We start from the raw sequence: 16,756 nt of genomic DNA on the forward strand, positions 1-16,756 counted from the left end.
CCCCCACTTCTTTTTATTTTTTTTCCATCACACTGACTGATTTCCCCTGATATATTGTTATTTGAAGGAGACTGGTCTGGGGAAATTGATTGAGATCAATGGAATACCACAGTTGGCCAACAGTGTGTAGTCTACTCAGAAGCCCCCAACCTGCTGTGTGTAAAGCATGTTAGCCCAGAGATGGAAATGAAGTGGGGAGAGTGCTGACTCTGATGATATGAGAGAAGAATTATATTCACTGGGGGAAGACTGCATTGGAACATCTCAATGGATATAGGGCTAAATCCAAAATGGTTTATTGGACTGTAAGGGAATAGTATGTGTGTGCTCTGAGCTATATTAAACTGGAACTGAAATCAATGTGCTCATAGCTTGATTTTCCAGATGGCTGTTGAGGCAAATCAGCAAGATGCTCTTTACAATATCTGCTGATATATATTTTAATTGATTTTGAAGTTTATCATGTTTGAATTGTGTTGGCACTTTCTGCTTCTGACACATTATCGCTGCAGTATACTATTGTTATGGACAGGGCACGACAGGTAATTAGTGATGTAACTGTTTAGTAGATTTGTATAAGCATGGCCCGAATTTTAAGAAGATGCAGCTGCCCTGACTCAGAAAGGCTCTCTGATAAAAGCTGAAATATTCAAAATGTGAACCAGTTGCCGTGGCCTGTCCCAGTGCTCTGGGCAGCGCGGCTGAAGTGCCGCCAGCCACCAGTGCTCCAGGCAGCGCGATAAGGGGGCAGGGAGCAAGGGGGGGGGTTGGCTAGAGGGCAGGGGAGTTCGGGGTGGTGGTCAGGGGTGTGGATGGGGGCAGGGCAGTCAGAGGGTAGGGAACAGGGGGGTTGAATGGGGGCAGGGGTCCTGGGGGAGCAGTCGGGGGAGGTTAGCTGGGGCGGTGGGGGGCAGTTAGGGCAGGGGTTCCGGGGCAGTCAGGGGACAGAGAGATGGGGTGGTTGGATGGGGTAGGTGTTCCGGGGGGCAGTCAGGAATGAGAGGAGGGGTGGGATTGGGCGGTGGGAGGGTGGAAAGGGGTTCCGAGGGTGATGGGGCAGGGGTCCCGGGGGGCAGTCAGGGAATGGGGGGGTTAGATGGGGCAGGAGTCCCAGGGGGGCTGTCAGGAGGCGAGAAGCAGAGGGGGTCAGATAGGGGGTAGGGGCTGGGCCACACCTGGCTGTTTGGGTAGGCACAGCCTCCCTTAACAGGCCCTCCATACAATTTCAGAAACCCAATGTGGCCCTCAGGCCAAAAAGTTTGCCCACCCCGTTCTACATAGTTTGTGGATCAGCCATCCCCTCCCAATGACTGCGGCCAACTGGCTGCTTTTAAGGACATGGAGGGAGACAACTGAAAATCTGAATATATGGCTGGATTATGATCGTTATTAAGCACTTTCCCTCCTTTTCCTGGTTAACACTGGGTTTCTGGGCAAGCTATGAATAATAAGCAAGTGGCTTTTATGGAGCAGAGAAGGAATTTTCCTGTCACCATTGACATGGGTATGGAATTTTTTTCCACTTCCTCACAGCAACTGGTATACTTGGCACATAGGGGAATTGTGTAGATTCACATTCAAGGTTTATCACAACTTTGGCCTGGGGTCCAGTGTGGTTGTTATTAAGCATGGGCAAGGTGATGTAGGGGCTCCAGAGTAAATGTCAGCATTGAGCTAAGGAGAAGGACCATACCCATTAGATGTACTGCAATGAGCTACCTCGACATATACAGTGAACACTTGTATGCAATAAGGGCAGTGACAATTATTTTGGTAAGATGCTAAAATCCCTATTGGTTGGTTATGGTGAAGGGGAGCTAATTGTAGCCTGCCCTGAGATTGGTCCTGTCTAAAGGACTTCAGTTTGGACTGGACTCCTTGTTGCTGTGGTAGCCTTAACAGAAGACTTTAATTCATAAAAGTTGCAGCTTCCTGTGTAAACTAGGGCTGTCAAGTGATTAAAAAAATTAATTACAATTAATCGCGCTGTTCAACAATAATAGAATACCATTTATTTAAATATTTTTTGGTGTTTTCTACATTTTCAAATATATTGATTTCAACTACAACGCAGAATAAAAAGTGTACAGTGCTCACTTTATATTTATTTTTTATTACAAATATTTGCACTGTAAAAAACAAAAGAAATAGTAATTTTCAATACCCACATTACAAGTACTGTAGTGCAATCTCTTTATCATGAAAGTTGAACTTACAAATGTAGAATTATGTACCAAAAAAACTGCATTCAAAAATAAAACAATGTAAAGTTTAAAGTCTACAAGTCCACTCAATCCTGCTTCTTGTTCAGATCGCTCAGACAAACAAGTTTATTTACATTGACAGGAGAAAATGCTGCCCGCTTCTTGTTTGCAATGTCTCCTGAAAGTGAGAAAAGGCATTTACATGCTACTGTCGTTGCCAGCATTGCAAGATATTTATATGCCAGATGTGCTAAAGATTCATATGTCCCTTCATGTCAACCAACATTCCAGAGGACATGCATCCATTCTGATGATGGGTTCTGCTCGATGACGATCCAAAACAGTGCGGATCATCACATGTTCATTTTCATCATCATGACTCAGATGCCACAAGCAGAAGGTGGATTTTCTTTTTGGGTGCTTCAGGTTCTGTAGTTTCCGCACTGGAGTGTTGCTCTTTTAAGACATCTGAAAGCATGCTCCACACGTCGTCCCTCTCAGATTTGGAAGGCATTTCAGATTCTTAAACCTTGGGTCAAGTGCTGTATCTATCTTTAGAAATCTCACATTGGTACCGTCTTTGTGTTTTGTCAAATCCGCAGTGAAAGTGTTCTTAAATCTAACATGTGCTGGGTCAGCATCCGATACTACAATAACATGAAATATATGGCAGAATGGGGGTAAAACAGATCAGGAGACATACAGTTCTCCCCCAAGGAGTTCAGTCACAAACTTAATTAACACATAATTTTTTTTAATGAGCATCATCAGCATGGAAGCATGTCCTCTGGAATGGTGGTTGAAGCATGAAGTGACATACAAATGTTTATCATAGTTGGCACGTAAATACCTTGCAATGCCAGTTACAAAAGTGCCATGCGAACACACCTGTTCTCACTTTCAGATGGCACTGTAAATAAGAAGTGGGCAGCATTATCTCCTGTAAATGTAAACAAACTTGTTTGTCTTAGCAGTTGGCTGAACAAATAGTAGGACTCAGTGGACTTGTACGTTATAAAGTTTTACACTCTTTTGTTTTTAGTGCAATTATATAACAAAAAATATCTACATTTGTAAGTTGCATTTTCACAATAAAGAGATTGCACTACAGCACTTGTATGAGGTAAATTGAAAAATACTATTTCTTTTGTTTATCATTTTTACAGTGCAAATATTTGTAATCAATAATAACAGAAAGTGAGCAGTGTACACTTTGTATTCTGTGCAGTAATTCAAGTCAATATATTTGAAAATGTAGAAAAACATCCAAAAATATTTAATAAATTTCAATTGGGATTCTATTGTTCAACAGTGCGATTAAAACTGTGATTAATCATGATTAATTTTTTAATTATGATCAATTTTTTTTAATTGCATGAGTTAACTGCAATTAATCGACAACCGTAGTTTAAACCAATTTATGGTGTTGAGTCTTTCTTCCTGGTGTGTCTGATTCAAATAATGCGTGCTACTGCACTGAGAAGGTTTAAGGTGTATCTTTCTGAGCCTTAAAGGAAAATGGGTATTAAAGAATGAGCCACTCAAGGATCAATAAAAGCTCCATGTCTTTTAAAGTCACACTTAATGCCAGATTTTCCTTCCCCCTGCCAGTATTTCTTTTCTCCTTTACAGATCATGTGCCTCTAACAAAGACATTAATGTGCTGGCACGATTCAACAAGTATTTTACTGTTTGTATAACTGCATGCAGGCAGGCATCCCATGAGCTTCTGCCTCATGGACACTCCACAGAAGCCCATCATCAATGCTCTGAAAGTTTGTTTGAAATCACCAAGCTCCCACCTTTAATTGCTGCTTTCTAACACTACTGGGGAATCTTGACTATTCAACCGCACTGTTTAATCCAGCTCTACAGTAAAAATGCATTAACCTTCATGGCCCAAGCCCGCCTTTAGCCCAGAGAGGGAGGATAAATTGTTTACTCAAGGAAAGCTAGCATAAATTTTTTAATAAATTCCATTTTGTTCCAAGGAGGTTAACAATTCATTTACGATCACTGATGAGATGTTGGCAGAAAACTAAACGGCTGCTCATTTCTTGTTCTTTATAGTTCTGCAGATTATCTTTTTTTTTTCATGATAAAACTAAGTATAAGCATTAGTGCTGATGAAATTAAATATTTCTGAAATTATTTTTAAACAATTAATGTATAATATAACTATATTTACTTCCTGCACCGTATGTATTATATATTTGGATATCTATAATGAGTATCTCTATACTTTATATATTATACATAAATACATACATCTACACAAAGGTTGTCATTAGCAAGATAACATTTACCAACAAGATACAGCAGATTTTGTTTGTACTCTAAATAAGACATAATAGTGTTATCTCAGATATCAATATGTTAAATTGTTGGTAAATTTTGCCTTTTGAATGCCAACCATTCTGTGAGAGTATAGATATATCAAAGAAGCAATCCTCTATCCGTGATCTGCACAGCAGCATAAAGTAGCCAGAAAGCTACTTTAAATGAGCGACTGAGGATTACCCCATGCCACCTGGCTCCTATCGCTTCCCATAGAGGGCATTCCCCGAGTGGGGAAGGAACAGGTTGGAACACACGGTACATGCTGGGACCACTGCAATTGGCATAACTTAGATCCACCACATGTATCTGATTCCAGAATTGAGCCTGTGTATGCACACAAAGCTACACTTTGTCACTTCATTCAGGGTTATTTATTTTGTTTTGTTTTATTTTTGCTTTCTTATAAAGCCTTGTAAACAGCAGATTTTGAACACAGTCCTCATTTATTTAAGAAAGGAGTGCCAATCTGCATGTGTAAGGATCACAGGCATGACTACAGGCTGCAGGAATGGACCCAATTATATAAGAAAATGGCCTATTAATTAAATTCTAAATCCCCTTTGGAAAATAAACATGCTTCAAACATATAGTGTTTTTATTTTATTTTATTTTAGATAAAAAGTCATTTAAAATGTTTGACGAGAGGCGATCAAGGGAACCAGAATTTCATTTCAGATCAAATTTCATATTGACAACTTTTCATTTTGTCTCTTCTCCCTTCTAAAATTCAGGGCATCTGATTTTCACATACCTCAAAACCACACTGGCCAGACAGTGTTCCATGCCCTGTGCCAAAGAGGGATGAAATATTACCCTAACCAAGCAGCAGGGGAAACACCAATACACATAGGACAGAACCAGCGTAGCCAGCTGCAGGGTATCTCCTTCTCCCAGGCCCTTGTGTAGTGGATCTGGTAGGGGAGGGAGTAGCCAAAGCCCGGCTGCAGTCTAGGAATCCCTGGCTGCGGTAACACCTCCAGGGAGACAATTATCAGCTGGAACAAATGAGGCTGCTCTGACTTGCAACTTTGAATGAACTGGCATCCAGCCTCAGGATCAAATGAGATGGAGATGGTGACTAGTCCTCCCTCCCATCTCCTGCATGGAGTGAAGCTTGACCAGCCCCTGCTGCTGGGTACTATGTTCTAACACATTAGGTCTGTATCCTAATGTGTTACCTGAACCCTCTACAGCAACGTTAAATCATATCTCCCTTCTTTATTTCTCTTGCAGAGAATTTTGCTCAATGAAAGCTTGCTGGTGAAAGACATTATTCTAAATGGAGGGACACGTCAACTTTGAAGATAAGGACGCCTAACTGTTTGATGGGGGCTCCTCACCAGCTCAGTAATGACCCAGTCCCAACAAAGATTCATTCGTATTAGTACTCACGCGTAGACTTTTAATCTGCAAGGTCCCCTGCTCCTGTATTGATGTTCTAGGATCTCTGCCCAGGAACATGAATCCTTCCTTTAACCAGCTAATAACAGGAAGTGGGTCGCCAGTGGCCTTACACTTCAACAAAGCTGTCCCATCTACTGCCAACGTCTGATTGGCTGGACCTTGGAGAATGATGGGTGGAGGCCTATCTGTCAAAACTAAATGAAAACACAACAATTACTGAACCTCTCTACTTTTAAAAATCATGTTTAGCAGTTAGTATCTGGTATTGTGCAGGAGGTCAGACTAGATGATCATAATGGTCCCTTCTGACCTTAAAGTCTATGAGTCTATAACAGAATACAGATTTTAAGAAAATCCTATATGATATCCAGGGAGGTTGAAAATGCTAATTTCTGCAATGCTCACTATGCATTCATGCACCAACAAATGAGATGTTTGATTGACATATTTAAAAGGGTTGTCCTTAGTTACAATAAAATGGTACCTAGATGTGAGTTTGCTATTAACAAACATTGAAAGATTATCACATTTATTTGCGTAAGGGTATGTCTACTCTGCAATAAAACACCCATGGCGGGCCCACGTCAGCTGATGCAAATTGCAGTGTAGACATTCAGGCTCGAGCCTGAGCTCTGGGACGCAGCGAGGGGGGAGGGTCCCAGGGCCCAGACATCTACACTGCTATTTTAGAGCCCTGCAGCCTGAGCCCTGCAAGCAGGAGTAACCAGACACAGGCCAGCCGCGGGTGGTTTTTATTGCAGTGTAGGCATTGCTTAAGATTAGCTAAAAAGTACTCAAGCACATTCATAGGTGCTGGAACTAGAGATGCTGGGGGTGCTGCAGCCCTAGGTGCTGACTGCATGAGTGCTCCGAGGCTAGAACACCCATGGAAAAAAACTAGTGGGTGCTCAACATCCACCAGCAACCTCCCCGCATCAGTTCCTCACCCTCCCTCCCAGTGCCTCCCATCCGCAGCAATCACCTGTTCAGCGGTGGGTAGGAGGCACTGGGGGCTGGGAGTGGAGTGAGGGAACTCGAGGGGGGGTGGAGTGAGGGCGGGAAGAGGCGGGGCAGGGCAGAGCAGGGATGGGAAGAGGTGAGGCAGGGTAAGGGCTTAGGGGAAAGGGTGGAATGAGGGCAGGGCCTGGGGCAGAGTGGGGGGTTGAGCACACCCTGGTAACTCAGAAAGATGGTGCCTATAGCAGCAGAGCCTTTTGGCTTAAAGTGGTTTATATCATAATATAGGGTTTACATTTTGATTCAATGGCTCTCAGCACCCCCACTATACAAATTATTCCAGCACCATAGAGCACATGCTTAAGTTTAAGCAGGTGTTTCAATCTCATTGGCATCAAAGTTAAGCATATGTTTAAATGCTTTCCTGAAAACAGATGGTCTCCTGAATCAGGGCCTTAGATAAAAGCTAAGACAGTTATCTACCAACCATAACGGTTAGTTAGAAGTGTGCATTTGATCATGTTTCCCATTCATGTTCAGTGTGCAAATGTTCATCATTAGGAAATAACATTTAATAACAACACAAAATCTTTCCCTAACTGATCTAACTGATTGCATCATGCTCTTCAGTGAGGAACAGTTCAGACTTAATCAAGCTGTGTGTTTACCTATCAAATCATGTTACCACCTTTTGAAACCATGAACTCTGTTATTATTCTCCTAATATTTTACATTTGCATGCTTAAAATAGTTCATAAAAGATTTTTAACTAGTGAGTGCCTAGCTGCACCTGAGCCTTATTCTGCTACCAGTGGGATATCGTGAAGATGAGGTAAATGCTCATGTTAAATTTTCTTGCAAGAATTTTTTTCAGAAATAATTCTGATGAACCTATTCCGTGCCATCTGTGAAGGAGAAAAACATAGCTTTGTTGTTTCTATAAGAGTTGTTTATGGAGAGAGAGAGTAAAATAAACAAGGGGCTGGATTCTTCATTAATGGAAATGGAGTTATACCATCATAACAGCAGTCTAACAGAATTGAGAAACAGTTCTCAGATGTTTAGCTTCTATACTGTTATAACTTTAAATCTCTGAACAGTATGTCTGGCATCTGAATGAAAGTATTCTGATAAACAGAATTAGCTCCTGAGCTAGTGTAGGTTCACATAGCTCAAGTGATGTCAATTGAGTTACATCAGTTTACTCCAGCTGAGGATCTGGCCCAACGTATTTAGTATATATACATGCTTTTGAATGAAACCACAATAAATTTAAGTGCGTCTTAAAGAAATGTGGCTTGCATTGTGTTGATCTGTTCAAGACATGAGCCCACAGCATTGTCAAGGCTCCAAAGTGCTTTCGGTACACTGTTTAATATATAGGAAAGAGGAGGGCTAATGTAAGCATTTGTTTTTTTATTCAAAATGTTTGTTTTTGGAACTGTAACATCACACCAACCCTAAAACCTTCTCTTAATCTGGGAAATAAGGATGATGAATCTACTTGCTGTAATAATACCTTGGGTTGTGATTTCAACAAACTTATTGTAACTAGAAATTTAAAATGTGCATTGAAAGCTAATTTTGACCATTTGTCACGGGAAATGAAAACTGCCTTGGAAATTCTGAAATACCATACACTGAATTCAGCTATGACACAGGTACCAGTAGGACACAAGAAAAACACAATGGGATGTATTTTCACCTCAAAACACATATTTACATCTCGTTAGGGTTAAGCACAGTTACACACAACTGTTGAAGAGAGAGTACTGCCCCGTCATTTTAAGAAATAAAAACTCAATCTCAATTTTATGCTGTAATTACAGAAATGTGTGTATGGCCCATCAAAGTACTATACCTACAGCAAAAATATATCCAGGTGACAACTAGGCCACATAAGTTTTCATTTACATTTAATGCAGATCAATGAGTTTTCAGTTTTTTAGGTGAGTAGGTATAGATTAAAAGAATGAAAACATATAATTGCTTAGGTTGAGAACTATATGTCTTTAGTTATTTGTAGCAACTCATTGCCTTGTTTTATGGGTAGCAATCTAGGTATTTTAAAAGCTTATTGTTTTTTAGATATTGCTCTTTGGCATCTAATTAGTTTTTTTACTGCCCAAATGAGTAGCTCATAATCTTTTAAATGGGTTTGATCAATAAAGTAATTGAAAGTCTCCTGGCCAGAAGGAATCTTCATTTTCAAGGGTGTTATGGGTGAAAGACTACTACAGGTTTCCATGACACTAAGGCTAAAGGTTAAATGAACACTTAGGATTTCCAGTGATCTGTGAACAACTGTATTGTCTTCACTTCTATGACTTGTAAATCTTCTGTAAAATGTTTCTAAATTCTCCTGTTTTTGTCAGTTATTTAAATATATAAACAGGATTCCCATGATATAGGTCCCTCAGTGAATCAGGAACCAACACTTGAGCAGCGCTTTGGAAAGATGTCTGTATATGTCTGAGGGTCTATCTATCTCAAAGATGGACAAATACGGTAAAAAATCCATGAATGGTTGCTTTAATTTTTAGGTGAATTTGTTTTGTCCAAGCACAAACCCTTTTGTGTTCATTTTCTACAAACGTGTGTGATTGAGCTATACTGGTATGAATATTCACGAAAAGTGAACTTCAAAGTCGTATGTGCACACATTCATGAAAACTGAATTTAAAATTAGTATCTGCAAGCATTCACATATGCATGTAATCTAGTGATGGAAACAAGATCATGTGCCTTATCTGACTAGTCACAACTAAGCAATACAACTTGAATTTCAAGTAGAGAGAGCTGGATACTCACAGAGAACTATTTGTGACTAATCCATAGAGTAAAAAAACATACACAGTGGCCAAAAAGATCAATCAATAATTATGAATAATGAATTGATTAGGGGAAATTGAGATTTACTTCTGAATATTCTGTGCACAAAAAGAGGCTAAATTTATGGAATAAATTACTAATTGTGAATTATTCTCTTTATATCACACAGACACACAGTTAAATGGAAGCTTTTAGTTTATTTGCATGACCTGCTGTTACAAGACTCTGAGCTGCATGCTTACCTTTGCTTTTGAAAGATTGCAAAGACTGTCTCATTTTTTTTTTGAATGATGTTACTTTTCTAGATGTGAGTTAGACTCTGGATTTATGTGATGATCTTTCAAGATAGTACAAGATTTGAATTTCAAATATATCGAAAGCTCTCAGCACAGTCCATAATCAACAAAATTATCACTCAACTCAGCACATTTCATCACAGCAAGTAATCTTTTCTCATAGGAACACTTGAGTTAAAAATATTTCCAGTGAAGACGTCTAAGTGCAAAAATGTAACAACTGAAACACTGCTATATATGGTATAATTAAGCACTTGTTTTTCTGCACATGACATATGTTTTCATTCTGTATTGGAATTTCAATTGAATCCAAATTACTCTGAGATCAAACAAAACTGTGTTCAAAATGAAAATGATGGCTTGCCACTATTATTAAATCATTAACCAAACAGAAAAATTCTGGGCTATGAAGTAAAACTGAAATCACCAGCCAAAAACTGGAAAGCTAATGCTTAAATATATGGCTAATATTTGAAATGTTTATATTTTAATATATTTTTAAACCCTGACATTAGATTTCTCTACTGATAAAAACATTAACTTCTATAACCTATACTTAGCATGAGCTGACAAAGAATATTTAGTATCAGAGGGGTAGCCGTGATAGTCTGGATCTGTAAAAAGCGACAAAGACTAACATTATAGACTAACAGATGTATTGGAGCATAAGCTTTCGTGGGTGAATACCCACTTCGTCAGACGCATCTATGATACAGTGGTACCTTTATTTATACAATCACACTTGCAAAATACTCTATTTGCACATTCTTCATGACCTTCATCTACCCCTCAACTCAATAATGAATTCATATTTCTATAAAATAATCTTGTATTATATTACAGTGAGTGTCCTGACTTTGAGGTTCTGGGAGATATTTGAAGAATGCAGGTTTTTCATTCCTTTAGTCATACAGGCACCATTGAATGCTTTCTTAAGGAATGTAGAATGCTAAGTACCTTTGAATGTAATTAGTTCAAGCTGAGTTTGCTTTTTGCCATGGACACCTTAATGAGCTTTTTCTGTTGACTGGCTGCATAAGCTGATGCAGATGCAGAAGAGGTCAATTATGATTTCTTTTTTCATACAGAGAAATAAATAAAGATTAAGAAGGACCAGAGGCCTTGTCTGTCTAAAGGAAGAATTTTTCATCACTGATATCCCCTTGAACCTGACTTGCTCCTTTCAGCCCCTGTTGCAGTAAATCTCTGCAGCAACAGCAGGTGCAACCATTAACAGCTCAATGTCCTATCAGCCAATGTTTGTATGTTCTATTTATTCCAATCACAGCCATGGCATTGAATCAGACAGCGCCGTGGACAGATATTAAAAAATACTGCCTTTCCATTAATTTTAAATGACCTTTTAATCTACATGTAAATTTGAATTGTATGAAAATGCATCATTTTGTCATAGAGAGTAAGAGAAAGAGAAGACTTAAAGAGGTCACAGAGCGAAGGTTAGGCTTTAATCTCCTAGAAACTACTTTAAGGAAATGCAGTGTGTGCTTGTAAAGATGCAAGGATAAGGAAGAAATTATCTTTCCTTGTCATAGAAATATAGACAGCTTTTGGAAAACAACAGGAAAAAAGGCATCAAATTCATGCTCAAACCTCTATAGCGTGTGTCTGAACCTCTCTACCTGTCACTTGCGATGAATATGCTTTTGTGAAAAGCCAGATTATTCAGAATTAGACATCTTTTCAAACTTTCATGATGTAGGCAGGTCTCTGAGGGAACTGTAATAGTGGATCTGTGCATGTAACAACTGTTTTAACGGCAAAAATTCATCAAAGTCTGTCAGGAGATATTTAATGAGTCGGTTAAGATAGGGAATAATAAGGCCTGGGAATGCGATGACCTGCTAGGCAAATAGGAATTTCAGCTCCATTTTCTCTAGTAATATAAAGGCACTATTCTGCCCTAGATCCATGAACAGAACTCATACTGATGTTAACAGGATTCATGGGCTCAAATGAAAGGAGATATATGTACTATGTAGGAAAGAATGCATTTAAGGTATTTTCCTGAAACAAAATGTGGAAATGATTAGTGACAAATCACACTGTGTTGTAGTATTTGTCAATCTGTCAGATTCCTATCACTGCAGTATCTGAACGCAGCACAAATATTAATTATCCTTAAAACACTCCTGGTGAGGGTAAGGAAATATTACGGGCCCGTTTACAAATGGGGATTTGAGACACAGAGAAACTAAGGGCCAGGGTCCTCAGTTGATGTGCACAGACATAGCTCCATAGATTTAAATGGAGTTATTCCAATTTTCATGAGATGACAATATGTCTCAAAGTGACTTCCCTAAGGTAACACAAGAAGTCTGTTGTGGAGCTGGGAATTGAACTGAGTTTTCCTGAGTTGCTATTCAATGCTTTACCACAAAACCATGCATTGCTCATTCTGGATTAGGATATGGGCATCTTAAATTTCAGTTCCACTGTATTGGACAGTGTCCCTTAATACAAATTATATTCTGAGCTGGTGTATCTTTTTCACTTTTGATTGTTTTAAAGAGGTACAAAATTTCATATAATGTGCAAACCTGTATTCCATGTTTTTGTGTTCATGGAGAAGACTCTGCACCAAGGTCCTTTTTGCATTATTCATAATTTGTAGAATCCTACATGTTTGCCAATATGAATTACGTTATCTGACATGTCTATATTTACAAATTATATTTTAATTCTTTGGTGCTATTGGTTTAAAAAAAAATCCTGATTTCTCACCATCAGTAACTTCCAGTTGAGCTTTTGCTAAAATGCTCCCAGCAACCGTCAGTGCCTGACAGATGTAGTAGCCTGCATCAGATCGTTGAATGTTAGTAATAGTGAGGTCGCCTGTTGGTGATACTGAATATCTACTGTTGGGCTGGAGAGGCTGGTTTGGAAAGAGTAGATTCTGTAGAGACAATTCAAATCACATCACTGCAAATACAAGAACATTGCTTTTCCCTCAGTCGAGGGCACAATAATTTTCTTTACAAGCATTATGCAAAAACACAAATAAAAAAACACTACTGTTTATATAATATCACAGGTGTGCATAGGGCTTTACAGACACATAATAAGATAATGTTGCCTGCCTGGAGAAGCTTGCAGTTTAAATTAGACACAGCACCATTGAGAAATTATGACAGACAATTGTGTTGCCAGTAGGGGTTGAGGTTTGGAAGAAGATTTCAACAAATACATGCGGGTGATTTGTTTCATATGTATCTCATTAGTTCTGACTTTGTTTCATATGTACCTTGGTAACTCTGAACTTTATTTTAATAACATAAATAGCTGGGTGTTACATCAGGAAGAGCTAACACTACAGTGCACATTAGAAAGCTACCTAAAAGGAATGAATTATGAGTAGTGATCTGAAAGAGCAGAGTGAGATTGTTTGGCAAAGGGGGCAGCATGAACAAGGCATAGAAGCAGAAGTGGCAGGAGGACACAAAAGGATCATAAAGAAAGAGGGATTGGCAGAGCATGGGAGGTGAAAGGAGGAGTAGAAGGAAATTAAAACTGAGACGTAGACAAGAGGCAGACAGTGTGGAACCTTGAAGGTGAGGACAAGAAGTATAAATTTGATGTGAAAATTGGCAAGGAGATGATAGTTTTGAGGAGAGGGTGGCACATTTATATTGGGGGTGGGTTATTTTAGCTGAAGCCCTTTTAATGGACTGGAGGGGGAGAGATGAGAACTGGGGAAAATAGAGTGGAGGAGATTCAGTAATCAATTCAAAATGATAATCAAGGAACCAGGGTTTTAGCAGCTGGGGACAAATATTCCAGGGAAAAGTGGTAACATTTGACAGTGGCTTTGATGCGAGGAAAGAAGGGTTGAGAAGAGTGAGACACAGCACTTGGGGAAAGACAGGTTAGTGAAAGTGACGGGGAGAGAGGGTTTATAAGAGTTATGATGAGACGTTAGTACCTAAAGGAGGAAAACTGACTGAAATAACTAATTCCATAAGAGATATGGAACCATGATTTATGAACCAGCTTAAATAAAACAAGCACTGAACCAACCCCTATAAAAAATATTACAATTGTTAACACCAGTGACGTACCCAAACACTGCAGCAACACTACGGTTAGCTATGGGTCATTACTCTAGGGCAGTGGGTCTCACACTTATTTGATTGTGCCCCCCTTCTTTGTGTCTATAGTTGCTTATGTTCTCCCCCTACCCCTCACAAGTATGTATACTGCTGCCCAGCTCTGAAGGGAGAGTGGAAACCAGCGGCTGCTGGCTGGCCACTCAGCTTTATGGGTAGTGCTGTGCGGGCAGCAGCTCAGAAGTGAGGGTGGCAATGTGATTTTCTAATATCACTTTTCACAGCAGACTTAGCACCCCATTGCCACCCTTACTTCTGTGCTGCTTCTGTCACCCCAGCGCTGATAGCTGGAGTCCTGCTGCTACCAGGTGAGGGAAGGAGAGCCGGAGCCAGCTAGTGCTTGGGATCCAGCTGTCACCCTGGGGGTTGTGCGGTGGGGCTCCGGCTGTCCCCTGGATCCTATCCCCCCACCTCCTGGATGTGCATGACCCTTTTGCACAAGCCCCAGCCACCTGGGACTGACAGCCCGAGCTCTTAAAAGAAAAAATAGCACACAGCTCAGGCCTCCCCTTGCTTGACACATTCACATTCTCATGCCTCCTTTGAGAGGCCCGCTCCATAGTTTGAAAAGCACTACTTTAGGGTAAGGTAGTTTTGTTTGGCTTTCTAATAATGGGAGTTTGGAAAAGTTCAGTTAAGATTTCGAAGTTTGCCTAAATATGCAGGATGGGATTTTTAAAAGCTTTGAGTGTTGACTAAAACTGTTCCAAATGGAACTATTGGGAGTTTTACCATTGACTTCCATGGGAGCAAAGTTAGGCTAATGCTGAGTCGTTTTGGAAAAAAATCACACCTCCTACCTGACATGGCTTTATCGGCAGTGTAGATGCAACTGTGCCAACAGAAAAGTGCTTCTGTCGGTTTAGCTAATGTCATTCAGGGAGGTGGTGTAACAATGCCAGCAGAACTCTTTCTGCCGGCTTATGCTGTGTCTACATTAGGGGGCTCTGCTGGAATAGCTATATTGGTCAAGGATCTGTAGTGTAAGCAAACGCTGAATGAAGAATGAGCATAAAAGCCCACTTGTGTGAGAATTTTGATGAGGCCGAGTTTTGGAGCCACTCATCATCCATCTTGACGATTTGTAGACGGCAACACGAGGTAGTACAAATCAGGGTTTATAATAATTTTCACTGTTGCATTCAAAATATTAATTTCCGATTATGCGACCATCCTTCTTTGATTCTTCAGCATGGGCCAGATACTGACGGGCCTTGGGCCCCAGTGAATTCTACGCTTCAGTGGGAATTGATGAGGCTCAGCACCCTTGAGAATCAGACCCCATGGATTATAAATTGCCATAAATTGACCGCAGAGTAAATTTAAAAGAATTTAAAATAAAGTAAGTGGATTCAGTTAAACTGTTCGCTCATTCAGGCCTAATGGTGACATGCTGGCCCACAGAGGGCCACAGTCATCCCTGGCATAACTCCACTGACTTCAATGGCTTTATGTCCATTGACTGTAATGGAGTTACACCGGGGATTAATTTTGCCCACAGTGTTTAGGAACTAGAGACTAGTAAGAGTAAATTCACTGCCTTAAGCTGCTGCATTTCATTGGAGTGCTGCTGTTAAGCTTTGGGGGGAAAGGCTACCAAATACAAAGGATCAGCTGCTGATGCACAAGTTGGCACAAGGATTGTTCCAGAGGGAACTATTCCCCTCCCTTCCAGCTGGCTGTGCTTAGTGAAACAGGATGGAGGAACAGGTCCAGGATGAAGAATTCCCTGTAATCACTGGAATGGGCTAGCTTGACTAGCTCTACACAGTATTACAATAAACACTAACAGCAGCATTGCAAGGAAAATAGTTTCTTGACAAAGGGTATGTCTACAGTGCAATTAAAAATCTGTGTCTGGCCCAACCGTGCCAGCTGACTCGGGTCCGCCTGGCTCAGGCTAAGAGGCTGTTTAATTGCAGCGTACACATCCTGGCTTGGCCTGGAGCCTGGGCTCTAGGAACCTGCAAGGTGCAAGAGTCCCTGATCTTGGGCTGCAGGCTGAACCTGAACGACTACACCACAATTAAATAGCTTCTTAGCCTGAGCCGTGGGAGCCTAAGTCAGCTGGCATGTGCCAACCACAGGATTTTAAATGCAGTGTAGACATTCCCTCGGAGACAAAGAAAACATTGCAAGTCCAAATGGCAAGGAGTAAACATTCAGAGATACAGTGTCCTCACATGTTAACCTTAGGTGTGGCCAAAGTATTGTACTCTTCATTTCGATGATAAAATACAGTAAGTGGAGACTTTGCTATTTAATGGAACAGTGTCTTATTTCAAACCTGGAAAGTTTATATTAGGATGGTAACATTAACCTGGTTAACCTGTGTTGTTTCATTGTTGCTCAATTAAGAACATGCGGGTATAATGAATCACATTGAGCTATGTTTCAAGGTTTGATTATAAACATCAAGATATCAATTTTATGTTGCCTTTATTTGCCAAAAAAGAACATTCTAACCCTACGGGATCTGGTTCTCAATATTGTAATTAATTTTCCAGGTTTGTAATTAAACAGCTTCAACATGGTACAATCAGTAGGTAATAACATTCAATTAAAGACAGAAGACACATTTTCACCTTAAAATGTTTTT

At 40.1% G+C, this 16,756-nt stretch overlaps 1 protein-coding gene across 5 annotated transcripts in view; it reads right to left on the bottom strand.

Moving 5' to 3' along the window:
* ROBO2 (roundabout guidance receptor 2) overlaps positions 1–16,756 on the bottom strand; it is an 855,475-nt gene that overhangs the window by 115,979 nt on the left and 722,740 nt on the right. For all 5 annotated transcript variants that reach the window (XM_045002137.1, XM_045002139.1, XM_045002138.1 and 2 more), the window contains 2 exons: positions 12,776–12,947; positions 5,937–6,142 (listed from right to left, as the gene is read on the bottom strand). In XM_045002137.1, the coding sequence (XP_044858072.1) occupies positions 5,937–6,142; positions 12,776–12,947 (378 nt within the window). The remainder of the gene's footprint in view (positions 1–5,936; positions 6,143–12,775; positions 12,948–16,756) is intronic.

This window comes from Mauremys mutica, chromosome 1 (assembly GCF_020497125.1).
Source record: "Mauremys mutica isolate MM-2020 ecotype Southern chromosome 1, ASM2049712v1, whole genome shotgun sequence".
NCBI lineage: Eukaryota > Metazoa > Chordata > Testudines > Geoemydidae > Mauremys > Mauremys mutica.